Raw genomic sequence first — 27,237 nt, 5'->3', positions numbered from 1 at the left:
CGAAGCCGGCCAAGCCCAGCGCTTATGCAAATGCAGCTTCGAGGCATTTGTGCCTCGAGGGCAGCGCCTCCCCGCCCGACCCGGTTCGCTGCTTGCAAACAAACCCCTCCCGCGAGGAACAGTGAAGCTGCTCCGGCGACGCCGCAGGCCCGCTCCAGGGGCCCAAACCGCTTCCCCTTAGTCCTGCCCCGAACAAAGTGGGGAGGAAAACCCCCAAACCCTCGCCAGCAACCGCTGAAACGACCCTCAGATTCCGAGATCTGAAACTGCAGCTGTTTCCAAGAAGTCGGAGGCCTGGGCGCGGCTACGAGCCGAGCCGTGCCGTCCGAGGACCCGGCGCGGCGGGGCGACCGTGCAGGTGCCGGCCCAGCGGCCTCGGCGCGCGTTCGCGGGCGCCAGATGGAAGCCAAGGGCGGAGCCCAAGCGCCGCTACGGCACAGGGGGCGGGCGGCCCGGGCGCGGCCGCTCGCGCACCGGCCCGGAACGCAACCGGCCGGCCGGGACGAGGAAGCGCCGGCGACCTGGGCGTGGAGCCCCGCCACCTTCCGGCCACACGGCGGCCCCGCCTCCTCCGCCGACTTCCTTTCCGGGCGGGACGGCGGGACGGCGGGACGGCGGCGGGGACGGGCGCTGACCTGCAGGTCGCGGGCCGGGAGCGGAGGGGCGGCCGGGGCAGCGGGCGGCCGCGGGGACGCCCCCTCACGGCCCAACGTGCTGCCGGGGAAGCGGCGCGGGGCCGGCGGCGCTTGGTCAACCTCGCGGGGCGCGCGGCGGCCTCCGGGGCGTCCGAGAGGAGCTGCCACGTGGGCGACGGGGCGGCGTGGGTGCGTCCCGGGGTCGGCCTCGAGGGGCGGGTGGAGCGTGGCTTGCGGCCGGACCGGTGACCAGACGTGTCTCCCTGGGTCCGTTCTGCAGTGGGGCTGCAGGGCACCAGCGAGCGCTAACCCTCGGCCGGTAGTAAGTTCCCTTCCCTCCGCTCTCCTTCCTCGCCTGGCCTCCTGCCTAGCCAGCACCCCTCCGGGGCCCCAGCCGCGGTTTTGGATGCTGCCCCTTAAACCGCGTGGTAAACCAGTTCCGTCCAGGGTCGCTTTGCGTTAAGAGGGTTTACAGGACCCTTAGGATCGGGAAAGCGTACCTAGTGGGTAACCAGGTTCCCAGCAGGCACCGACGTGCTGCACGGTCGCGTCAGCTTCACAGCTGGGTCCCGAAGCCCAGCTGTTGGGAAAGCCTCCCCTTCCTTCAGCCCTTGACATTAAAGTCAGACTTCTCCCTGAGAGCCACCGGCTTTCTGCGTTGCCCTCCTTCCTTGCCCTTGGTTCATCTCCCTTGAAAGGGTCCCCCCACCCCCCTTACTGGAAGCTTTAGGTCGCTTCAGGGCTCCCTCCCTGCTGGAGAGACGCTTGTGCCTGCCCGTGAGTAGAGCGCAGTGTTACCGAAATCTTGCCTTACTCACGGCACTTGGCAGTCTTCATCGTTTCTCCTCTTTTGGTTCAGTACGCAGAGGGGATAACGTCTGTCCCACCTGGGGAAACTAAGCGAAAGGGAAGGCACACATGAATACCACAGTTGGGACAGCTCCAAATGGAATCCAGCTGGCGTGGAGAATAATCCGGTGTGGTTTAGGGAGAGTTACCTCTATTCTCTGAGCCTCTCTCTAAGAGGGGTGTTAGTTACCTTTAGCTCAGAACGAGGCTTCAGTGAGATGATGTGTACAACCTTCAACAGTGTCTGAAATATATTAGATGATCAATAAGTGTTCTCTTTTCCCTTTCCCTGTTTTGCTGGCTCCATTTGATAAGAGAGCGGTAAAGGATGACAATGATCTGTAGGGCAGGCATGTGTAGTAACTGGCAAAAAAATCCTATGAGAAAGCAGTAAATAGATGTAATATCTGGGAATGCGCAGCCATACAAGCTGAATCCAAACTTCTGAAATAGTAACTTAATTTCTTAATTTTTTTTTTTCTGAAGACCAGAGACCGTCTGGGGTTCATGTGCTGTGATTTCTGATTGATAAATGAAAATTGAAATTGTCTGAGTTTGGAGATCCAAAGTTGAAATGTGCTTGGGTTGAACTGGAAAGCAGTTTGAACAAAATGTGTTTGTCCACTGCTATTTTGTTGTGTTTTTCTTCTAGACCCAGCATGAGTGAAATTCCCTGTAAAAAACGTGATGACTATTTGGAATGGCCTGAGTATTTCATGGCAGTGGCCTTCTTATCGGCACAGAGGAGCAAAGATCCAAATTCCCAGGTAAGTGAGTTTTTTGTTTTTTGTTTTTTTTTTTGTTTTTTTTTGGTACGCAGGCCTCTCACCGCTGTGGCCTCTCTCGCTGCGGAGCACAGGCTCCGGACGCGCAGGCTTAGCGGCCATGGCTCACGGGCCCAGCCGCTCCGCGGCATGTGGGATCTTCCCGGACCGGGGCAAGAACCCGTGTCCCCTGCATCGACAGGCGGACTCTCAACCAGTGCGCCACCAGGGAAGCCGGGTAAGTGAGTTTTAAAGAGAATGTTTGGACACTCACAGACACGGAGGTACCTACAGGTGAGCAAATTACAAGAGGAAGAGGCTTAGTGGACACCTGCCAACTTACAAAAAGCAGAGTAAATCTGCTGTCTTCCGTGCTGCGTTCCTGCCTGCTCACCTCCCTGTGAGAGAGTAAATTGTCACATGCCATTGTTCCCTGCCTCTCGTACCCCAAGGAGACAGAGCTCTTGGCCCCTCCAGAAGCTGCGTGCCCATCTTGGAGCTCTGTAGGCCTCTGGTCTCACTTACTGCCTCTCCAGTGGCAGACCAGCCACCCGAAGTCACCAAACCTTTGGGCATGTTTTCCTGTAGGTCGGAGCCTGCATCGTGAATGCAGAAAACAAGATTGTGGGCATTGGGTACAATGGAATGCCAAATGGATGCAGTGATGACCTCTTGCCTTGGAGGAGGACAGCGGAGAGTATACTGGATACCAAATACCCTTACGGTAGGGCATGCTGTGTGTTCCATTCTGCTTGTGTCATAGCTTCGGTGAGTGCTTAAATAACGGTAGATGGTCAGAAAGCATCATCTTCCTTTTCAGTTGTTACCGACAGCTGGAAAGAAAAAAAATCCTATTGAAGTACCCCAATTTCCCTTAAGTGCCAAAGAGAGCCAAAAAGTGGAGGCGTGGTAGTGGTCACACAGCCTGGCCCTGGGGCCAGGGCTCTGTCGTGGGCCTCGCGTGTTTCACTGGTGGCGGGCTTCTCTGCAGAGTGCCACAGCCCCCGGGGGAGGTGGCTGTGAAATGGGCACGGTGGCCCTGCCATTTGTTTCTTGGCTACTTGGGAGCGGGGCCAGCTAACCAAGTACTGGCCAGGGCTTTGCTCTGATGAGAAGCAGCGTGCATTTCCATCTACTGAGTAAATCTGGCTCAAGCTCATCTCTGGAAAGCAGGACACAAGCTGTGAGCTGGACACCAGGAGAGGGATGATGCAGTCGCCTGCTCCTGTTCCCCCGGGCGCCGCAAGCCCAGGGTGGGCGCTGGCCAGACCGTGAGCCAGATGCGTGGAATGCGAGACCTTTGGCCTGGCCAACTCTGGTTTTCATCTTTAAATTAGGGGAGGATGCTTGTTATAATCTGTTGGCTATCTGAGCCCCAGGGGGACTCACTTCAGAGATTATCAGAGATCATCTGGGAGTGACCAGCCAAGCCTCACTTTTCCTTTAACTCCCTGGAGAATATGCAACTAATGCTGTAAAGAGGTGCATTGGGCTGCATATGCTGGTTGCAGAATTTTCTTAACGTTTGGACCTGAATTTATGTCTGGAAATGAACAGACTGCCTCTGTTGGAAGTAACGTAGATGCGGGCCATCTGAATGGGAAAGCTGTGCCTTCAGGAAATAAGGGTCAAGTGTCCTGTGAGCCCTTTCTGTTTCATTGCCTCTTCCCTGCTAGGTTTTCCTCTGGAGTTTTCTCACGAAGAGCTCCAAGTCTACATGTAGCCTAATTTATATATTTTTACTAATGTTCCTGGACCTTAATCATGTTAAATAAGCCCCATAAATTTCTTTCTAAGCTGCTTCAGGGCAACTGCTTCGTTTTTGAAAGAAAGAGAAAAAAACGTGCCTGGAGGTGGAGAAGGAATTGAGGAATGAGACTGGGGAGAGCTACAAAGCACTCAGGTTCTCAGGGAATAAAACAGTTCAGTGATTAAGGGGATTTCATCGTCGGGTTAGTCCATTTAACTCGCCCCCTTGTCAGAGGAGGAAGAGTTGGATCCCGGGGAAAAGAGGGTCAAACTGCCTTCTCAGCCTCAGCTTTATAGCTGAGTGGAGCGCGGGAAAGATGTGCCAGCGTATTTTAGAAACTTGTGGTCATCCTGCTTTTGATTCTGTATGCTTTCAATGATGAGAAAGAAGGGAAACGATTCGTTATTTGTAGGCTCACGCAAAGGTGATTTTTCACAGGACAGTTCAAGGTCCCATATAAAGATGAAAGGGTTGATGAATTCAAGGTCCACAGTGAAGTGTGTAAGGACCCCAGCCCATATTCACTGAGTCAGGACAGTGGGCTGTGGGTCCTGGTGCTGAGCTTCCCTGTAGAGGAATTCCTGGGAGGTGTCAGTCTGTGACGCTGAGGCTGGTTGCAAAACGATGCCGGTGGTCTGCACGGCGTTGAGGGGTCCTCACTGGTTACCGGGTGGCTCTCCCGTGGGACCTGTGCCTCCTTCAATCACCATGAGCCCCAGGCACATTTCTGGCAGTGACCTAGAAGCCCAAGGCTTTGCAGCACGTTTACCATCCCCCGACTTCCCACATCCAGAACCTCTCCAGTAGCTAATTGTGTTTGTTCTGAGACACTTGCCTTTTGTCCAAGTTGGAGAGTACCTTTCAGAGCTCCTTTCCAGAAGGAATTAAAACAAACAAACAAACCCACATAGGCATTTGTCCAGCTCCACTGATTGTTTTCTATTGAATGGTTGCTGAGTTTCAGGGCACTGGTTGTCTGTGTGCATTATTCTTTACTATCCATGTGATACGTCTAGGTTTTCAAAGCTCTTTGCCCCTTACTTATCAATTATTCATTTTACATGTAGCCGTGTTAGAATGTAGACAGTTTTCTTTCACGAGAGTAAGCTTATAATTTGATGTACCGTAAAAGTCGGAGAACGTATTAAATGGTTTTTAAAAGGCATTTAGTATCACTACCATCATAATACATGTAAAGATGGGCTTTAAGTCTGAATAACTATGACTGGCTGTAAACTATCCACTCGGTCTCATCTTTTGAAGGGATTTTGGGTCACAGAGAAGTAAATGTTTAGGTAGCCTTGGTGTAATAGAAATGTTTGGTGCTAATTGACTAAAATGCAAATTCTTTTTTTCTGTTTTAAGACTTAAAGAAAATTAATTTAAAAAAATAAGTGATCGTGTCTGGACTTGGGTGGGCGTAACCCTTTCTTTCCTCACTGACATTAACGGTGGCTGGGCGGCTGTCTCAGGGATGACTCTGGGTCCATCCCTGTAGAGGAGCTTTAGAGGTTATCTAGATTCCAGACCACTGGCTTCCTAATTCTTCTGAGTATATGGGGACCCTCTTTTAATGTCAAAAAAACCCTTCCAAGACCCCTATATAATGCTAGTTAAACTACTAGTATCTTTTTTAAAAAACTGAGGTATAATTGACATACAAAGTTACATTTGTTACAGGTATAGGACATGATGATTCATATGTATCAGTGTTTGATATGTTTACAAAGTTTTTTTCTTATGATGAAGATTTGCGAGACCTACTTCCTCTCTTAGCGACTTTCAGGCGTGCAGGACTGTGTTGTTGTTGGACTTCTTCATTTTATAACTGGGAGTTTGTACCTTTGACCCCTCTGCCCATTTCTCCCACCCCCCTCCCCCCTCTGGCAACCACCCATCTGGTCTGTGTATCTGTGAGCTTGTTTTTGTTTTTTAGATTCCACACAAAAGTGAGATCATACCTTTTATTAGTATGTTTTGGGTAAGAAGATCCATGATGACAAAAAGCTATTTGATATCAGTAACACTTGGCATTAATCTGAACTTTACTGATGTTTGGAAAAAAGTGTATGTAAGTGCTAGATGTATGTTTGCCAGTCTGTGGACTGTCCCTGTAGCCCTGGCAGAACCTCAGTGGTACCTTGGGGTTTGTGCCCACGGGGTCTAAGCTACCCGCTTCATTCATGGATGGGAACCTGAAGGCCCAGAAACGTTAAGTAACTAATACAATGCCACACAGGCAGGGTGACATCTTCTAATGCGGAGGCCAGTGCTTTGTGCTTCCTTGGCGGGGGCGGGGGGGGGCACGGGAATTCGGCTTTTCTGAAGGGGGTAGATGGCAGCACAGTGGGCCACCCATTTGCTTCTCGCTATGCACTTGAGCAAACAGAGGTTTCGATGAAATGGCCCCCCAGAGGTGGAGAGCTCAGGTGGTGGCCTGCACCTGGGACGAAGCAGGAAGCCGTTTGTGTCTGCCTTCCCTTCACATTTCTCCCAAGGGGAGCTTGGGAATTGTGTAAGTTTAAGTTTACTGGTTAACATATATAGCTTAATTCTCCTTATTAATTGTGTAAGTTTGGAAGTCATTAGTCTTGATTGACACTCTGTGGAAGGGGAGGTAAACACAGAATACACGGAACAGAGCAGGAAGATGGTGTTTTTTCTGGGCTGTGTCTCTAGAGAGGCATTTTTAAAGGGTGTTTTTGTTCTTCCAGGCTTAGGATCAAAACTTCATTGAAACGATTTGATTATAATGTGGTATTAATATGGAAAATGAAAATTCCCCCTGCCAAGGAAACTGCCTTTTATCTCATCTTTTTCCTGAGAAATCCAAAAGATAGTATGATGTCAGTAGCAGTGAGTGTCAGGAAGAAGTCAGCGTTATTATAGTGACACCTTTTCACATGAATGACAATGAAAAAAAAAACTGGAAAGGAGCAGATATATCTAATTTACCATGAAAAAGAACTTTGGAAGACTTTAATTTTTATGAGGGGCGGTTGCTATCCCCAGAATGAAGTACTCAGCTGACACTTTCCGTTCCTTTCTCTTTGTGGGATTCATCAGAGTGAAGCACATTTAATCAAAATACCAATTTTATAAAATGGAGGCGAAATACTTGTGGTAATTCAGAGATCACTCTTTCCTTGGGTTTTCATAACCAATTTTGATGACATGGTTTACAGACCACAGTGCTGGCGTAGAACCAACTTCTTGCTTCCTTGGGAGCCATTGTTAAACTTCACGTTTCTAACAGAGCGCCCACGCCCATCAAATGTGAATGCATTTTCCTGCCATGCTGGTTCCCGTTGGGGAAGGAATTTGTGGGGAAGCAGCCTCTTTGCTTGGCCTCCTCTTCCATCCCAATCAATCAAGAAGCCAGGATTGCTTTGGCTGTTGCATCGCACTCGTGGAAGGGACCATAGTCTCGATGTCCCAAGATGGGGGGTAGCCCTGCACTCTGATGCATCGGGCAGACATGGAGACATGAGACTTTTTCCAGAGTCGGTTCATATTTATGCAGGAAAACTCTCACTGGTTAAGAATCTGCGCTTCCACTGCAGGGGACGCGGGTTCGATCCCTGGTCGGGGGACTGAGAGATCCCACATGCTGCGCAGCGTGGTCCCCCCCCCAAAAAAAAGTATAATGCTGGGAAGGAAAATGCTGGAAATTAATTAAGGCAAGAGTTCAGCGTGGCAGCTTGAAACAGTTTTGCCAGCGTGCGGCAGTGCTTCTTTAAATTTTATATTTAAATGCAATCTTTATTTTTCAGATTTAGCATATTGTTAAGCATGCATAGATGTCATTTTAGTGATTACTTAGCCATTTACCTTACCCCTTTGAACACTGACATTTTCCTGACTGCCATGCATGTGATATATTTCTTTGGCATCCAAAAGGTTAGTCTTGAGAAACTAATTTATCAAGAAGTTAGGAGGCTGATCCTTCTTAAGCTGCAACTTCCTCTCAACTTGTAAGAGCTTCTTAGTAATTAAGATCAAATTTGTTCCCTCAGCCGTTGGAATTGAATGCCCTCTGGTTTTGTTAGGCAGATCCATGGATTTGATGACTTGCTGTTTCTTTTCCTGCAGAATTCTAATTTCACTGGTGGCGACCCAACATCCCTCCCCTGCCTCGCCATCCAGTACCTGTGGCCTGACAGTGGGCCTAATTAGGGACTTTTGTACAAAATAACTGGTGTAATCAATGGAAAACCTTGGAGCAAGTTTACAGTAAAAAAATAAAGTATATTGTTTTTATGAAAAGAGGGGCAAACTCGTATTTCACCGTGTGGTGTTTTATTTTTATTTTTATTTATTTTTATTTTTTTTTGCGGTATGCGGGCCTCTCACTGTTGTGGCCTCTCCCGTTGCGGAGCACAGGCTCCGGACGCGCAGACCCAGCAGCCATGGCCCATGGGCCCAGCCGCTCCGCGGCACGTGGGATCCTCCGAGACCGGGGCACGAACCCGTGTCCCCTGCATCGGCAGGCTGACTCTCAACCACTGTGCCACCAGGGAAGCCCCACCGTGTGGTGTTTTAGACAAACAGGGAAACACAACGGCTTATGAATGAGGCTCCCCCTGAAATTTAACCAGCTTAACATAAGTGTATTTCACTTTCAGGTGTAAGTGTTTATAAACAGCCTTCAGAAAAGAATAAATCATGATTTTGTTCATTTATTTGATTTTTCTCTATACATTTTAATCTATAAATTCAGGGCTAATTATTTTCTAAGAGCTAGAGATTACTGTTTCACCATGAATGTCTACAAGGGATGTATAGTAACAATGTATTGTAACTACCTGTCCTGAAGAGCAGATGTAGGAAAAGCTCAAATGCTTATCTATAGGATCAGACCTACCCATGAAAATACACATAATGGTCTTTGTCTATAAAAAGTCAGTTTACTTCATGGACGTTTATAGTAAAACTTAAAAATCATTCAAGGTTAGTGATTTCCAAATTGATGACCAGGAAGGGGGCTGAAGTTTGTCTTTGTACAATCTCTCTAAATAAAAGGTTTTTTTATTTTTTTAATTTTTATTTATTTTTTTAAATTTTTTATTTTTTTTAAAAGGTTTGTTGAGAGATTTGTAGTGTCAACAAAATTTCAGGGCCACACTCAACCTATTTTAGGTTGTATTAAGTATGTGAGCTCATTAATTATCTGAATGATAAATATAACTTCTTTAATTCTCTATGTTGATAAGCCTGTGCTTAGAAACTCAGGGTTGCCATCATCGTGGTTCCAGGGAGCACCTGTCACTCCTTGAACCTTGGAGTCTTTATTCTGTTGGTCTCTTCTGTCAGTTATGTGGGGTTGGATTGATCTTTTCTGAAATTGGCCTGAATTATTAAGGTTTTGTTTTGAGTTTTTTTCATCAAGAGTCTGTCTTTCAAAAGCTATGTTAATACTGGTATTAAAGTAGAATATATATATGTATACAGTTTGCTCCCAGAAATAGGCAATAAAATCTGGTTCCCAGAGATTTTTACAACTATTTATATTGTCTTTTACTTTTACTTCTTAGGACTTTTGTTTCATATTTGCGTGGTACTATACAAACCTTTAATATGCATGTTGTCTAAGAAAAGCTCCACAGTGCTTAAAATGACAATTATCAGGTTCAAGTGAGAGAATCCTAGACCGACTGTCCAGAGCCGGGGCTCCAGGGGTGGTGTATGTACATGAACCCAGGGATTGTGGGGTTGTCAGATACATGACTTGACATTCACTTCTCAATATCTTTTTGAAATAAATGATCACTGGGGACTCCTCCAGTTCTAGAGTTCTCAGGAAAAATTAAACAATATAGCTTTGGTTTTATTTGATTAGGGCACTGCTTCTCTGCTTAAGGGGTTTTAAGGGTGTCCGGGAAGCATCCTGGGGTGAAAGCTGCAGTAAACAGCTGTTGATGGCAGCGACACAGAGGGACTGTGCGTCTGTGCGTGTGGACAAATTAATAGAGAGAAACAGGCTTTGTTCCGCCCCCCCTTCTAGTGATTCAAATCTGCTCCAGTTCTGAGACGAATATAAATCGATGGAGATGGTACACAGAGTGTAGGTTACCCCACAAACATGGATGAAAAAAGGTTGGAGGACAGCAATGAAGAAAAAGGACCCCGTGCGTAAATACAAGAAAATATATATGAAGAGAGGAGAGACACTTAGCACTCTTTGGAGACAGGAGGTTATTCTAAGACCAAATAGAAAGAAAGGACTTGAGAAATCCTTTTGTGAATCAGTCCATGTGGTGGTGCTTATTGAAACATGGATACTGGCCTGGCTTCAGGAAATCCCTTGATAAATGGAGAATATTGGTGAAAGCAAGGTGGTTGGAATGTGCCCGTCTTCTCTCTGCTCATGCCGTCTGACGCGCAGGTCGTAGCCAGTGCGTGGAGGTGTAAATTTCATCTCTGTGCTTTCAAGTGATAGATGCCATAGTAAATTTAAAATATTGAATATGATAAGTGAGCATGAATTTTTAAATTCTACAATTAAAAGACTTTGTTCAAAATGCCATTAATTTTGAGTTTAGGTGGAAAAGGGAAGCAGAATTCCTCCTGTCCTTTTTCCTTCTGCGACTGAGTTATAACTTCTAACTTGAGTTAGAAATTGAAATAAATACAAATGAGTCATCTTCTCATATCAGTTTGAGTTGTCTGTTAGTGAGTCCTTGAGGCGTCTTGCTTCCTTTTTAAAAATTGTAACTATATTTTATAATACATGACATTTTTCCGAGTATGTTCACTTGTAGTTCATTTACGCAGCAGATACTTACAGGGCATCCATTTTATGTATTCTGTGCCAGGCGCTCTACAGCAGTAAATAATGTACATGTTCTCTGTGTTCAAGGGGCTTGCAGACTGCTGGTGGGGCAGGTAGACATGAACGGGATAAACAGATGTTATTGAACGTTTCTTTCTGAGGAAGTGACTGTTACACAGAGATCTGAAGGGTTTGATGGGCCCCCGTCAGGTAGAGATGGCGTAGTGGGTGTTTGGGGATGAGAAGAGCGTTCACGGAGAGAGATGCTTGGGTGAACGCGCTGGAGGACGAAGGCTCTAGATCCCCGTGCACCGAGGAGACCGTCTGGCCCAAGCTTAGCGGGTGAGGCTGCGGGCAAGGCTGGGGGCCCGCGGGGTCAGGAGTTTGGGGGGTGTGGGAAGTGGATTGGTCAGGGGTAGTTGCAGGAGGCCGCGCGAGAGGGCAGTGGGGAGGAGGGGGGAGGGGGTGCTCCGGAGGCAGCGTCACAGGGGCTGGTGACGCGGGGCTGGGGAGGGAGAGCCGCTCCTTGCAAACGGTTCTGGTCGAGCGCCTAGGTTTGGGGGAGGGGAGGAGCGGGGAGATGTGGGCCTCTGAGGTTGGAGGTGTGTGTAAGAGCTCCCAGGGAGGGGGTGCGAGCGCACAGCCGGGTCAGCGTGGCGTGTCAGCACTGGGTGGCATCACGGGTGTAGGCGAGGAGATGCAGGGAGACGGTGCAGAGGCCGGGCCCTGGCCAGATCCCTGAGAACCACATGCAGCGGCTGGGGGAGCGGAAGGGCCCGCGGAGAAGGGCTGTGGCATCGGGAAGCACACAGGGCAGCGCTTCCAGAAGGAGGGAGCGGCCGGCCACGCCACAGGCTGCCGAGAGGTTGGGAAGGTGGGAAGACGCCTGTGGGGTTTAGCACCGCGGAAGTCCTAATGGCAGTGCAGAGGGCAGCTCCGTGGGGCGGGCGGGCTGGAAGGCAAACTGGAGCCGCTGAAGGAAGAGCGGAAGGTGAGGAAATGGGCAGGGCGGATGCAGATCCGGTTTTGAGATGTCTGGGAAGAGAGCAGAACGGCAGATGGCGGCCAGAACGGAGGGGCCAAGGCAGAGGTGTCCGCTGTCTGTCCGAGGGGAGGGTCCGGGTGTGTTTGTCTGTCGTTACAGCACGCATTTGCTTGCAGCTGAGGATGGTCCAGGAGAGGGAGATGGATGAGGATGTGAGAGGGACGGCCCCCAAGCTCAGGATCAGCAGTGAGGGGAGGACACCAGGCGAGGGCAGACGGGCGGGTGACAGCCGACCTGCGACCTTCCGTTCGTGGAGTCACAGGCGGAGACGTGACCCACTGCAGCATTTCATGGAGGATGAGGGTGGTCAGGAGCTGAAAGGGGAGGGAGGGGGACGAGAGGTGGCTGAGTGGGGCAGGGAGCCGGGGCCGCCTGGGAAATGTAGGGCAGGGTCGCAAGTGTGGTCTCTCCTGGGAGCCCTGAGTTAGATCCGGTAAGCCCTGTCTTCTCCATGCCAGATGAGGATCAGCGTGTCACCCGAGGTGTGCCTTGCAGAGCTGGGATCAATTAGAACACAGGTCCTGACTGCTGTTCCAGTGCCCATTGGTCAGTCCCGGTTCACCTTGAAAAGCTGTTACCCCGAGAGGGAAGCTTTGAAGCTTGACAGTGGCTCTTTCCGTCACGACGCTGTCCAGCAGTGGTGACTGTTCTGCTTCTGTCTGTGCTTCCTCAGTACATATTAGACGTCAAACAATGTATGTATCGCTCGTGGACAGTGGGAAGGGAGGTGGGCTCAGCTCACCCCTCGATGAGGTGCACTGTCTCCACTCCCTCCTCCTTCTGACCTGATTGTGCATCCTTAGCACACAGGGAAGCAAAGTAATTAGAGTTCTGGGGGCTTTATTGTCAATAATTGAAACACCACAGCCAGAAGTCTCTTTAGCCCTAAGCACTACCACTGGGGCTAAGTGGATCCCCTGGGTGCCCTGAGTTGCTGCCAGCAGCCTTAGCAAGAGGCGGTGAGGAGAAGGGGGCAGGGGATGGGGACCAGGGCAGGGGAGGGAGGGAGGAAAAACGCCTGTCCTCCTGTCTGCTCAGCCAAGCAGCCCGGGAGGAGAGGTCAGGGGGCACCGACATTTACCAAGTCCATCTTCTGTGCTGTGCTCATCACAGATTTTAGTCTTGGTGGCGGGTCTCAGAGGCAGGTCTTTGTGTGTGTGTGTGTGTGAAAGATCACAATTTTTATTTTTTTTAATTTTAATTTAATTTTTTAACATCTTTATTGGAGTATAGAACTGCCATATGCCCCAGCAATCCCACTACTGGGCATATACCCTGAGAAAACCATCATTCAAAAAGATTCATGTACCACAATGTTCACTGCAGCACTATTTACAATAGCCAGGACATGGAAGCAACCCAAGTGTCCATAGACGGATGGATAAAGAAGATGCGGCACATATATACAATGGAATATTACTCAGCCATAAGAAGAAACGAAATTGAACTATTTGTAGTGAGGTGGATGGACCTAGAGGCTGTCATACAGAGTGAAGTAGGTCTTTTTCTTTCAGGTTCATGGGCCAGGAGGCTGAGGCTTCACCGGATGCAAACGGTCGTTCACAGAACTAGCAGTTGGGAGCAGGGGCAGAGTCTGAGGAGATGGCTGGGGTGATGCAGGAGGAGGCGGGGCTCTGGCACGTCTCTGGACCAGCCCAAAGCCTTGTTCCAGGAGTGGCCTGGGCCACGGGTGGCTGAACCTGAGGCTTCATGCAGAGCCTGGAGGATTTGACTGCCTTTTTTTCTTTTTTTTACATTATTTTTATTTTAGTTTAGTTTTTATTGGAGTGTAATTGCTTTACAATGGTGTGTTAGTTTCTGCTGTATAACAAAGTGAATCAGTTATACATATACATATATCCCCATATCCCCTCCCTCTTGCGTCTCCCTCCCACCCTCCCTATCCCACCCCTCCATGTGGTCACAGAGCACCGAGCTGAGCTCCCTGTGCTGTGCGCTGCTTCCCACTGGCTCTCTGTCTCACATTTCGTAGCGTATGTGTGTCCACGCCGACTGCCTTTTGAGGGAGCTCATCCTCTTCAGATCCCAGATCTGGCCGGAATTCCCCTCTGCTGTCATTTTCTTCCAGCAGAGACCTCCTCTCTGGGCACAGGGTGGTAACAGAACAGACTCCAGATGTTTTCCAGGGGCAGGGCTGGGATCCTCTGCATTATCACTACTCCTTGTTTTTATCTTCACGTACAACCTTAGACTGTAATAATAGACGCCTCTCCACTGGAAATATGCGCCCCTCAATGCCAGGAGCTAGGGGCGCGCAATTGCTTTATCTTCTGAACAGAAAAGCCACTAACTGTGCAGGGGGTGGGGATGGCGGGGCAGTCGCGTCCAGTTCTCAGCAGAGGGGTTCCCACTGTTTGGGGTGTGGCCAGGTGAGGCCCAAGTGCCGTCACCTGTCGCCTCTGCTTAGGAGGACCCTGCTCCTGGCTCCTACAGGTCTTCATCATAGCAAGACCCAGCTGGACTGGACGCCGCTGTTCTCAGAAAACACGTGCAGTTCTGACTTGGTTACAGTGGCTTCACCGGCAGAATTCTCTGTAGTTCACAGAGCGTTTTCCTCCCGTGCTCGGCATGGTAACCTTGCGAGTTAGGAAGGGAAGGTACTCATGTTCCTGTTCGTCGTTGAGTGAGGCTGCGTTTGAACCCTGGTGCCCCGGTGTAGGCAGATGCCAGGTCTTAGCCCCCTTGGTTCTGAAAGCCATCTGTAATCCAGATACATTTTTCTGCAGGAACAATATTGCCTGCGGTTCAGGTCCCCTCTGTCTACAAACGGTGCATTTAAGCCCTCGTTTCCTGGGTTTTTGCCACACTTCCCGCCTTCCGTGGCCTTTCATCTGTGGTGCCTGCAGCCCTGGCTCTGGTTTGTCCGTGCTTGGGCGTCTCCTGCCTGGCGGGGCATGGGCTCTGCAGGGGGGACCCGCCAGCTCCTGCAGTGCCAGCGCCCAGGCCTGTAGGCGCTCTGCCTGCAACCAAGACTTAGAATGACACGCTTCTGGGAGGCGTCTACAGTTGGAAACCACTTTCCCTCCCTGCTGCAGCCCGGTGCCAAGGGATGCTCCTCCGGCGGGAGTAAGGGGGGACGGGGACGGGCAGAGGTCTATGTGAGAAGCCGTGGGAGGGAAGTAGGCTTTGGAGCATTAGCAGGTGTCAGAGAGGAAGACCATGGCGGGGGCTCTGGGGCAGAGGCTGAGAAGCGCGGCGCGGGGGGGGGGGTCCACCAGGCCCATGCCGCTGGGCTTGTCTCGGAGAAGTAATGTAGTTGTCCCTTCCTGAGCCGGTTCTCCCTCTCCCCTACCCACCATAGCCTCAGATCCTTGGAAAACTCGATAGCGAGTCCAGTCACTGCCCTACCAATATGGAAACTTCATGGAGCGCAGGTGAGGCAGAGGGGTGACGTTGTTTGGGGCCAGATTCTGGCAGTGTTTGCTTTGGATTGGGGGTAGCGTGACAGTGAACACTTTGTGACCTTTGTGGGGTGCTGGGGGTGGGAGGTTGGGGAAGGTTAAATCTGGAGGCTACTCTCTTGTTTAGCTCTTGACTTGAAGGATGGGTCCTTTGCAGGCTGGTGGTGATAGATGAGGCCCTGTCAGGACATCTTTCAATAATTAAGAAATAAGTAGTTGAAATTCCGTCCCAACTCCTGAAGCAGGGAAGCGCTTCCCTAAATGGATCTGTTAGAGGAGTGGGTGCACATCCCACCCCTCAGTGGCAGCCTCCATCGGGCACCTGAGGGGCACCCAGAGCAGGGGGGAACCCGTGCTCCGAGAGAGACGGGTCCGGTTCAGCCACTCTGATCCCTGTATGACGCCAGAAGTCAAAACACTTGGACCCTGATTTCAAGAAGTAATGACCAAGAGCTCTGTCATCAGAACAGAAGTGGAGTATCTTGTAAAAATTAACGTTGCGTTATTTTTTTAAATGCACGGGTCAACCTTGAACTCGGGTACCCCGTTTTGTGTCAGTTGTTAATTGCAGGCTGGAGCGTCCCATCTGTTCATGGCCCTGAGCGCACCCTTCTTGGCTCTCGAGTCTGGACCCTCCCTCTTGGCAGCAAGCTGAAGTGTCCGTGCTCAGAACGCAGGTGGCCGCCCGGCCCCGAGAACCATCACAGCCATCAGTCAAGGGCACGGGGGCGCTCCCCAGGGACGCCGAGGACGCTTGTGCAGACCAGCCTGGAGAGCGCTGGCAGAAGGCAGGGCAGGGCAGGCTGAGTTCCACAGGTGCTCCGTGTCTGGACCTTTCTCCTGCCCCTAACCCAGCTGCGTCACCAGGCTGCCCCACTTTCCAGGTCAGCCTTGGTGGAATAACCCTCAGGCCCCAGGAAGTCATTTTCTTCAAGTAAAAATCCTATGCTACTAAAAATGAGGAATTATAAACAAGCTGGAGGCTTTCTCTACCTGGAATAGAAACATAGTTTTCCTGACCCCAAATTTTATCAGGCCCCAGTATCTCCCATCATGTCCTGGTAGCCACATGACGATCAGTTTGGGGTAGAATCACACTATTAAATTATTTTTGCAGCAGTTAGCAATTGTATAGCCTTATTCTGAGGTTTCTTTTCTTTTTTTTTTAAACCTATTTAAGTAACCTTAACAATGCTACTGTCTGAAATAGATGTTGTATTAGTCTTACATGAAACGAGATGAAAGTTAAATCTATAAAATGTTGAATCTCTTAAATCTAACCAAGGATGGAATATATCCTGTTAATTTGTCAAACTTCTAGAGAAACGCCTACCTGAGACAGTAAGGATTAATCAAGCCCTGGTAAGAGAGAATTTGAAAAATACAGTTTTCTAATTATGCAGTCTCTTCTCAGTGGGCCAAGGTTAATGCAGTTCTGAATTCTGACAGTTAGTAATATAAAAGAAAAAAAAAAAAAGACCAAAGCATGTGAATTGTCTTATAGTTACCTGAAACAGAGGTTCTCCTTCTATCAGTCAAGAACTTCATACACATTAATGTGATATTTTCAGCATTTGATTCTTTTCCTTTTAAACAACGTGAAGAATTGTTGAAAGTTCTTGTGTCACTCTTTGTGCTTAACAGATAGACATGTAGTATTTGGAGATTTCTTTTGCTTATTGCTCAGCCATAGACGAGTAATTCTAGGTTAATGGAAAAGTTGTCTTCCTGTGTGTATGTAACAATTTAGCTGTCTTTTGAATACTTTCTAGACACTGTGTATCTTTGGAATACTTGGTCCTGATTCCTGCTATGAATGTAGAAACTGGGCTTATCTCAAGGTCAGTAGCAGAGCCATCCTCCGTGGTTGGTTTTTGTTCTCAGGCCTGTTTGTAGTTCTTGCTGCAGCTCTTCCGAAGCCACATCATAAAGACGCCAGCAACTCAAAGAAGATAAATGTATTCTTTAATTTAGTGCCATCAGATATCTACGGAGTGTTTCTATCATAGTGAGAAAAGTTGCAGAGAAGACTCAGCCCACCCAAAGAAGAGGCCTGCAGAGAAGGTGGGGAAAATTGGGGTTAGAAATGTAGATTTCAGGGTTTTACAAGTAGATCTGTTCTCTGAGAATCTACAGATGGATGAATCCTTAAAGTCCAGGACTATGGGAGGAAAACGAAAGAGCAGGGTTGAACCTTGGGAAATGCCCAGAAATGTGAGAGCAGGACAGGGACCCACAGAGAAGTGGTCTGGTGATGCTGAGAGGGTTAGAGCAGGTGATGTGGGGTGGTCACGCATCAAGGGCCAGCAGAGCAGGGAAGCCAGAGATTGCAGCCAGAAAAGGACTGGGTTTAGGTAACTGCGAGGCCGCCCGGCGGGGTGTGGGGACGGCCTCCTGTCGGCTCACAGAGCAGATCCCCGACACATCACGTCTCTCCCCAGCTACGCACCACACGCTGGGGGCTTGGAATTAGCCCTGCGGGAGTATTTCCACCACAGAGATCGGCAGAGGCTATAAATTAGGGCTTAGTTTTTTGTTTTTGTTTTTTTAGTAGTTGGTTGTATGCGTGTGGTAGCACATCACAGAGCCCAACAGGTTTCCACAGACTGGTATTTCTCAAGCTTTTTACATGGCGACACGGCAAACATAGTTTACACCTGAAACAGTTTTCAGGCACCTCCTTAACCTTGCCACGTGGGATGCATTCTGATCTCGCCCCTTCTCTTTCCACCTGTTTCCTTAAAAAGGAGGAAAAAATGCTGTTCATAACTCACTAAACTGATCTCACGACCTACAGTTGAGAAAGCCTTGTTTTACAGAAAACTAGAGGTTCTCTATGCGTCATAATGCCAAGAGGTGATTATTTTAAAAACAGAGTAGCAGTTGTAGATAAGACAGTTTCAGCTCGAAAGGAAGAAGAAAAGAGACCCAAAGTGCCGAAAAGGCAGCCTCTTCAGAATGGGGACTAAGTGTACGTGTGTAAAGGAGAAGAAAAATGGGGCAGCGGGAGCCCGCATCATAGGAGATGCCTGGTGAGGGGCTGCCGAGAGCGGGGCCTGGCCCTTGGCAACACCAGGAGAGAAGCCTCATGTTTTGTTGCGACAGCCTGTCTTGGAGAAGGTCAGCTGTTCTAGAGGATGAAGGAAGGAAACTGGACACATGGGGAAAAAGCTAAAAACCGGATTCCCTTGGGATTGTAAAAACTGCTTTTATTTAGTTAGTTGGAGCCACTGTTACTCCTGCAAACCAAAGAGCACAACTTTTAAGTGGCAAGACCGGGCCTTGAACCCCGGGCTGACTCGCGTCGCAAAGCTGTTTTTCCAGACTTGCCTGAGAGGACGCGAATACAGGGAAGGACGCTCGGCCTTGTGCTCAGGCCAGCCAGGGCCCTGGAGCAAGCCCGTCGCAGGCAAGCCCAGCTGCTGGGTGCTCCTTGTGGCCTGGCGCGGCCTCCTCCGAGCGGTTACCTGTTAAGTGACCAGTGGAGATGCCAGGCCAGGTGAATGAATCCCCGGCCTCCACCCTGACTGGCCCACGTTAAACAAGCCGAATGGACAGTCGTCAGTCACGTTGGTCTGCCCAGAGGACAGTCTGGGGCCCGAGGCCTGTCTGCCTGGTGCCGCCTGGGCAGATCAGCCCCAGAGAGAAACACAGGGCGGTCTTGGAGGGGAAGCGAGGGTCAGGGCCGCAGAGACTGGAGGCCGTGGTGCCGAGAGGCCAGCCAGGCCACAAACACGCAGCCTTTCAGACTTGAGGATCTGGACCCACAGCGCAGGGGGCCACGAGGTGGGAGGGGCCCGGCTGAGTGTCAGGGGCTTCCTGGGCCGGGGGTTCCTCCCCTCGACCCTCAGGTGCAGGCTCGGGAAGCAGGTGCCAGGTGGCTGGGGCGGGTGTTCGCCACGCCTGAGTTCGGGGTGTGCAGTGGTGAACGAGAGCGGCGAGGTGTGGATGGGACGCCCGAGTTTCGCTCTTGTCATTGTCTGGCTTTGAACGTGTGGGATTGTGGACTGTGACCTGTTCCTCTACAGAGCCTCACGTGCGCCTGGCCCTCAGCTGCTCTAAATGCCCGGTAGACCTCTTGTTTCTCTAACAAGAAGCTTTGTATTTTCCGTCTTGTGACTTTGTGGTTAAGAGAAAGGAAGTCTGTTTATAGTCCAGCATATTATTTCTATAAACCACCCTTTACACAGGGGTGTCGGATGCTGCACGAGAGAATCTGTTTCATTTTCGTTAATGAATCCAGACATAATGTTATGTTTTGCCCCAAACTGCCTCGGATGAATTAGAGGAAGATAGTTGTAGTCAATGTGACAATTTTTAGGATTCATAAGAGGCCGATATAGAGTTTCCTAACAGATTCAGAAACTGTAGTTCTGAATATTAATACCAGCACCATCAAAACATAGTTATTAGGTGGGAAAGCATATTTTTGATATTTGAATTTAAGGACTTTCTGTATTTCCCAGCGTTGCCATCAAGAATTGGAATCTGAATTTCCTCCTTTATTCATTCAGTAACTATTTAACACCCATATGTTCATGGCACAGCACTAGGCTCTGAGGGAGTTACAAAGAACCTAGAAGCCTGGGCTCTGTCCTCAAGGGGGAAATAAAAGAAACAAGTACCTCTAATTGTTTTCAACACTGAGCAGTGTTGATCCCAGCTTGGGAACATCTCGGTCACTGGGGAAGGAAATGGGGCCAGGGGGCCCCTCCGAGGCCAGTGCCCTGACAGCCCTGAGGGTCCCCCACCCCTCGGGGTTTACAGGACCAGGTCTCAAGGAGCCAGGCTCGGGTCCCTCTGCAGCCAGCGAGGATTGTTCTCTGATGGGCTGTGATCTGATTAAGCACGGCTTTTTTTTTCCCCTTTAGATTTTCTTAACAATGCCAAAGACTGTTCATTTCTACACACAACTAAATCGTGGTGTTCATAGGCTAAGGTGAGCACTCGCCAGCGTCTCCTGAGAAGGCCCCAGCTCAGCTTTCTGCCTGCAGGATAGCAGAGCTGCTGCAGGACTCACAGGGACACTTACAACGTCCCCTGAAGACGGGAGTTCTGGGGAGGACGGTGGACCAGGGTCTGTGTCCTATCTGAGCCAGAGTAGGCCCCCAGTAAAAGTTCATTGACTGAGTGAGTACATCCGAGCTAAAGTATACAAGAGCCATGAGTTTAGGCCACTCTTCTTTTTAGGCCTTGTCGACTAAAAGAAAAACGCAGAACGTAAGAGCCGGGAGTTGAGTTTTATTCAGGGTCTTACTGAGGACCAGAGCCAGGAGACAGCCTCTCAGAGACCTCTGAGAAACAGCTCTGAAGAGGTAGCAAGGGAGGTCCACATATATATGATTTCGGCTGAGGGGTTTGTGCAATCAGCATAGAGTATAACTAGTCACAGGGAAGAGATATCTCAGTTAATGGATTTAGTGCTTTCCTAAGTATGGGAAGATGCAAGAATCTGGGTTCATAAAAATATTTTCTTGGAATTGATACCTAAGTTTTCCTATCTAACTAAAGGCCTGTTGTGCCTGTTTTCCCAAAGCACAGAGTGCGTCCTCCTGTTCTTTGTCCTGAATTCCTTTCAGGGCACATGGTAGGTCAGTGGCTGCCGTGGCTGATGACTTGATTTTGTAGAACTGGGTGGTGGGCAAGATTCTTTGTTTTGCAACCTCAGTGCTCCTGGAAGAAGGTGCTCCGGGTAGGAGGTTGATAAGTTGGAGAGAGAGGGGGAGACCTTCGAAGGCCCCCATGTTTATAATTAGAAGTTTTGTATGATTTGGACCAGGGCCAGATGGTAATTCATTCAGTAAACATTTATCTAGCACTCGTGTGCCTAGAGTGTGTTAGGTCCCCTGCAGATATGAGAGGGTTCTACACGGCAGTGTTTTCTAAACGTGTCTGCAGCTTAGAGTCATGAGGGAGAATCTCTGAAAAATTCCAAAGCCTAGGCCACACCCCAGACCATCACAGTCTCCAGGTGGGGGACACAGACATGGCGGTTTCCTCCTTGGGGGGTTCCACCAGGCAGACAAAGCTGTGAGTCACCACCACAAGGAGAAGAGTTTTAGAGAACGCACCCAGAAACGTAAGTAATGATATTAGACGTCAATACAGCAGCCTCACAAAGCAGGTGGGGGATTCTGGAGTAGATCTGAGAAGTGAATACTACGAGCTCCCTCAAAGGAGCACCCCGTGGATTAGGTGGTGGGAACACCTAGCCTAGCAGCCTGGGAAGATGGGTGGGCGTCAGCAGGTGCGGGACAGGAGAGGAGGGAGCCTCCCCAACCTTGAATCCCGGCAAGGCTGGGGATGACCTTGGATCACCATTTGGGGATCACTGACCAGTCTGGCAAGAACTTGACTTTCCACGGTCCTTAAGTGGACGGATGTTTTTTTGTAGGGAAGACAAACTGCTGGTTATCCGGTGGCATTTTTCTTTGGTGTGTGTGGGCTGAGGACCATGAGGTGCAGCAGATCCCTGGGGACAGAAATGCTCAGCTTCACTTCCTGATTCTCTTGCTCTTAAGATTGCTCTTTGCCCTCTTAGTGGCCCTGGCGAATATCCCTGCGTGTGCGTTATCAGCCCACAAGTGAGCCGTTTTGTGCTGGTGGTTCCGTCCCCACCTTGTGGGTCTTGTGGAGCGGTGAGCTATTGCTCTGCTTGGGGTGGGTGAGGACAGTTGACCTTGGCCCCTCCTGGCTGCTGTAGGTGCTAACAGACCACATGGCCCGCATTTCTCAGTACTTTCCGTCTCTAATTAGTTTTTTAAAAATTGAGTCTAGGGCTTCCCTGGTGGCGCAGTGGTTGGGAGTCCCCCTGCCGATGCAGGGGGCACGGGTTTGTGCCCCGGTCCGGGAAGATCCCACATGCCGTGGAGCGGCTGGGCCCGTGAGCCATGGCCGCTGAGCCTGCGCGTCCGGAGCCTGTGCCCCGCCACAGGAGAGGCCACAACAGTGAGAGGCCCGCGTACCGCAAAAAAAAAAAGAGAGTCTATTATCTGTGTTATTTCATAGGGGCCAACGGAATGCCTCAGCACTCAGCGAGTTCTTCATGAGCTTTTGCAACCTAAGTTTTCCTTTCTTTCTCCTTCCAACCCACAGTGTGCCACGCCGAGCTGAATGCCATTATGAACAAAAACTCAGCAGACGTGAAAGGCTGTACCATGTATGTCGCCTTGTTCCCGTGTAATGAATGTGCTAAGCTCATCATCCAGGCAGGTAGGACCCCGGCCGTTCCCATTTGTCACATTTGCATTGCTGCCTGCCCACTGCAGATGTGTTTGATCTTAAATCGCTATTGTTTAGATCTAAATTAACTGCACTATCAGCTTTGCAAGATATTTCCTGTGTTTTGTCTTTGAATGGTGCCAGGTATTCTAAGACTAATTGCATCCTCTGTGCTTCTTAGCATGTTTGTAATTTAGTTTGCAACTTCCTAAACTGCAAGCTGCCAAAAAACAACACCGGCATTGCATGTAATTACTGTCAGTTTACTATTCTCTGACATATTTTGCATAGATTAGCGGGGAGGGAGATAAATGAACTTCTGTCAGAAACAAGGTCAACTGGGAGTCTCTATATGAAATTTTAATTTGTATCTAATATATGGTAGATATATGAGGACCTAAACATCTCTTTGCATATAAATGTCATAAGACAAATGGTACAACTTGAAGTTTTTCTTACATTTACGGTTACCATAAATCTGCACCATTGTGTTCTGAATATTTCACCTTTTTCAAACTGTCACATCTAAGATTCAGCTACACTTTATCTCCATGAAGCTCTCGGCTTGAGATTTACATACAGACTTATCACGTTAGCCAGATGTGTGCTTTAACGGGGCTGTTCATCCCGAGCCCTGATCTCTGAGCAGAAGCGGTCTGGTGGAATCAGGGTCAAGGATCTCAGCTGAGGAGTCTTATGGGCTCCCTCCCTGGGGGTGCACGACCCTTCGCGAGTTTTCCTCGCCATCCTTAGCACGGCGGCGGCGGCAGGTGCATGGGAAGGGCAGCCTCCTGTGGTCCCTTCTGAGCCTCGTGGAGGAGCAGGGTGATGGTCAAGTGCCCTCCAGATTCTTGGCCCTCAAGTTAGAACTGCCTGGTCAGACAGGGGCAGGAAACAGATCTGCCCTCTGTCGAGCTGGCTTGAATTGGTCTGCAGAGGCATTCCTGGCAGCGCGGTGGTCCTCATCTCTGATTTTGCCAGTGTTCTCCACCACCCCCGTTAGCCTCTTGAGTTAGGAGTTGTTGCCTTGTGAATAAAGAATATTTGATTGCCTGCAGTAAAGAAAATTTGTTAATCGGATCAAGGCTTGACTATTTGACATGTTTTCACTTTGCATTTATTTAAAAAAATCCATAAAGACTGGAGGGCAGATTAAATAGAATCCATGTGCTGCTGTATTTGAGAGCAGCAGATACATATTTCAGTCACTGGACATTGTGTGCTCGCACCCTCAGGAAAGGTGATTAATCAGACTCCACCAGGGCTTCTGTCCGCGTGCCTGTTGTTGTATCTCTATGCGCACATAATGAGGTTTCTTTCATTGTTGCCTTTTAAGGGATAAAAGAAGTTATTTTCATGTCTGATAAATACCACGACAGCAAAGAGACAACAGCCGCGAGGCTCATGTTTAAAATGGCCGGGGTTTCCTTCAGGTGAGTGGGAGGCACGTGGAGGAGAAGGTACTGGAAGGCCTGATGGAGAAAACACACTTGACCTTGTCTGATGTTTAATTTCTACTTGGGATGCCTGACCTCCACACTTGGAAGCATCTTTTTATTTATTTTATTTATTTAAAAAAATTATTTCTTAATTGAAGTATAGTTGATTTACAATGTTGTGCTAATTTCTGCCGTACGGCAAAGTGATTCAGTTATATATATGTATACGTTCTTTTCCATTATGGTTTATCACAGGGTACTGAATATAGTTCCCTGTGCTCTACAGTAGGACCTTGTTGTTTATGCATCCTGTATATAAAAGCTCACATCTGCTGACCTCAACCTCACACTCCGTCCCTCCCCCACCCCCCTCCCCCTTGGCAACCACAAGTCTGTTCTCTATGTCCACGAATCTGTTTCTGTTTCCTAGACAGGTTCATTTGTATCATATGCTAGGTTCCTCATATAAGTGATATCATATGGTATTTGTCTCTCTCTTTCTGACTTCACTTAGTGTGATAATCTCGTTGCATCCATGTTGCTGCAAATGGCGTTATTTCATTCTTTTTTATGGTTGAGTAGTATTCCAGTGTGTGTGTGTGTGCGCGCACACACACATCTTTCTTATCCATTCATCTCTCGATGGACATTCAGGTTGTTTCCATGTCTTGGCTATTGTGAATAGTGCTGCTATGAATATAGGGGTGCATGTATCTTTTTTGGATTAGAGTCTTGTCTGGATATAGGAAGCATCTTTTTAAATATGATGGGCTGAGGCTCTAAAGATTATTCTAAGGGTAGATTTTTACGGGCAGTGACAGAAGTAACTGAAGACAATCTGTGTAATGGTTACACTTTGCTTTTAGTAGCTTTCCAGGGCTTGAACTAATTATTCTGGTAGTGAGAAATTTTAAAATTCACAAGTTTTATACTATTAACATTAAATCTTTTTAAATTTTGCAGATGTAACAACTCTGGCATAAAACATTTAAGGTGAAAATAACCTGCCAGGTTGGAACACTGGGAATTCTTTTTACAGTCATAGTTTAAATTGAGATTTTTAAGTCATTGAGATTTATATGCTTACCTTTGGTAGGCACAGATTGGGAGGTATGTGTTACTTGCAAGTCAGTTCAACCACCGTTGGTTTCTGGTAGAAACTTCTTTTAGACTGAAAACTTTTGAAGAAGTTCCTTTATAGTATTTGTGTCCGCAGTTGGGGTCCTTGTAATTGGTAACATACCTAACCTTTTGGATTACTCATTAGGGATATAGGTTATATGTAATGAATCTTTTGCACTATTGTGCCTTCTGAGACACAAATTATTTACATAATACTAATTAGATATTTACTGTATACTGATTTTTTTTAAAGAATGTTTAGTCCTCATGTATGTTCTTTTCACCTGCTTGAGAAGGTATATTAATGAGTAAAAAATGTCATGGGTTTATTTTACTTCTGCATTTATAGAACATGATTTTAAAAATGACTCCACTAGAGCTGGTTGTTTTGTATTGAGAGCAAAAGAAAATTTACTCTTTTTTTTGCTTTAGAGCAATTCCAAGTTGGCTGCAAAAATTTCCTAGACAATAAGATAAATCTGGTGGGGAAACTAGTCATTGGATGTCATGTCATGCAGCTAACTTGTTAGAAATCCTCTGACTTCCCGATAATTCATGAACTCAGCTAGCTGACGAACACAGAAACCAAGCCGCCCCATGCATCTTTTTTTGTCTTAGTCTTTTCCGGTCCGTGTTTCTCTCGGTATGGTGCACAGTAATTGGCTCCTATAGAGACAAAATATCAAGCGAATACCGGGAAATTTTTTTCCTCCCCGCAGAAAATGTAGGTTAAGCCAAAGTAAACAAATGGCTCTAACTACTCACTAGATAATATCTTTATATGTTTTGTTTCTTACCTTTAGGAAATTCACACCAAAGTGCAGCCAGATTGTCATTGACTTTGATTCAATTAACAGCAGACCCAGTCAGAAGCTCCAGTGATTTACAGCTCATTAAATCTCCAGAAGATTGGGATTATCCTCTTCTAAGAGGCTGCTAATGCCTTTCATCTTAAAATTACACATAACTTTTTAATAACCGGGTCGGCAAAAGTCGACATCTAAAGAATGTAAAAGCTCAAATCTTCCTGACTCGCTCTCCTGTCACGTGGAATCTGCATCTGTTGAAACTATCGATTTAGGGTTTAAAATAAAGGAGCTGTGGGTGCGCACGGGGCTGGGGCGGGCACCTCCCCTCCTGTCTCCTGATTCGCTGGGACGCTGGCGGCTGCGCATAAGGGCGTCAGCCGTGCGTCGTCCACCGCGTTTCACAGCCGCTCTTCAACACCACGTGTGCTGGGAGGACAAACAAATAATTGTGGCTGGGTTCCTACCGGGATGAGCAGACACGCTGATCTGAACATCGGGCCCGAATGAAGCATCACAGGTAACGCCCTTGGGGAAAGGAAAGGAGCCGCAAGACAGTAGCATTTAAGTGTTTGCTTTCGAGAGTTGAGGGAGCCCCCAGCCGCCCAGCCGCCCGCCCGAAAGTCCTGGACGGGGTGCGCTTTCGTCCTGGCAGATGACGAGTGCAACCGAGCGGGCGTGCTCTCCCCGCCCTGCTGTCCTGCTCCCCACAGGGCGGTGCCGCGGTCTGCCTCTGCGCGGTGGGGACCTCTGTTCGTGCTTGTTACTCTGGCTTTGTGGGTGACACAGAGCTCTTACATTACTTTATTTGAGTAATGAGTCGTTCCCGGGGAAGGCAGCCCGTCGCCCTGCGTCGCCCCCAGGTCCACACCCTGCCCGGGGGCGGAGCCCCGCACCGCTGCTGCACGTGCCAGCACGGTTGATTCCCAGGGCTTCTGTCTCCTGTCCTGTAAGTGAAATGAACGTGAGATGTCAGTTCCGTCCAGATCTCTTGATGACAGGAGATCACTTGCGCTCCTGGCGCCCTGCCTTCACTGACACACATCTCACCTTCCTAATCACTTCGATTTGGGGGATGGGTAGCAGTGCACCTGTCTTTAATCTCATTTCATTTGTATTAAATGTGCTCAGTACCTTCGTTGAGAAAATGGTTTCTTTATCCTCAAGATCATGACCGTTTTAAAGTGCTCTTACATCTTTATGAGTTTTTATTTTGTCTCTGAGGTTTTGGATTCCATATTCTGGGGCATGTCATTTCTGTGTTGTCTGTGAAGCACACTGCATATGTTTTAATGCTCAGAGAACAGTTTGAGGCACGGATGCCGTGTGCCTTCCCCAGGGCTGAAGGGCTATGTGTCTCTATGGACCAGATTGAAGATGTCTGGGAAGGCTCTCTTCCCTCTCTCTCTCCA

General features: G+C 48.7%; 1 protein-coding gene across 4 annotated transcripts; it reads left to right on the top strand.

Moving 5' to 3' along the window:
• Window positions 1-146: 146 nt before the first annotated feature.
• On the top strand, window positions 147-26,973 carry DCTD (dCMP deaminase). 4 transcript variants are annotated; one of them, XM_060085910.1, is made up of 6 exons: window positions 147-358; window positions 2,137-2,251; window positions 2,837-2,972; window positions 22,333-22,449; window positions 23,795-23,891; window positions 25,823-26,973. In XM_060085910.1, exons 2-6 carry the CDS (start codon window positions 2,144-2,146, stop codon window positions 25,899-25,901), a joined length of 537 nt encoding a protein of 178 aa, XP_059941893.1. In that variant the 5' UTR covers window positions 147-358; window positions 2,137-2,143; the 3' UTR covers window positions 25,902-26,973. The 4 variants fall into 4 exon arrangements, with proteins under 4 accessions (XP_059941893.1, XP_059941894.1, XP_059941896.1 ...); XM_060085911.1 differs by lacking the exon at window positions 147-358 and adding an exon at window positions 496-641; XM_060085913.1 differs by lacking the exon at window positions 147-358 and adding an exon at window positions 666-824.
• Window positions 26,974-27,237: the final 264 nt, after the last annotated feature.

Source organism: Mesoplodon densirostris, chromosome 20, assembly GCF_025265405.1.
Source record: "Mesoplodon densirostris isolate mMesDen1 chromosome 20, mMesDen1 primary haplotype, whole genome shotgun sequence".
NCBI classification, from domain to species: Eukaryota; Metazoa; Chordata; class Mammalia; order Artiodactyla; family Ziphiidae; genus Mesoplodon; species Mesoplodon densirostris.
Note: the sequence above shows the minus strand (reverse complement) of the source record. Positions and strands in the feature narration are given on the sequence as shown.

Coding starts and splice junctions, on each gene's coding strand:
- DCTD (XM_060085910.1), top strand. CDS start 2,144: ATGAGTGAAATTCCCTGTAAAAAACGTGATGACTATTTGGAATGGCCT. Junction 2,252..2,836: donor GCAAAGATCCAAATTCCCAG/GTAAGTGAGTTT, acceptor GTTTTCCTGTAG/GTCGGAGCCTGCATCGTGAA. Junction 22,450..23,794: donor TAAGCTCATCATCCAGGCAG/GTAGGACCCCGG, acceptor TTGCCTTTTAAG/GGATAAAAGAAGTTATTTTC.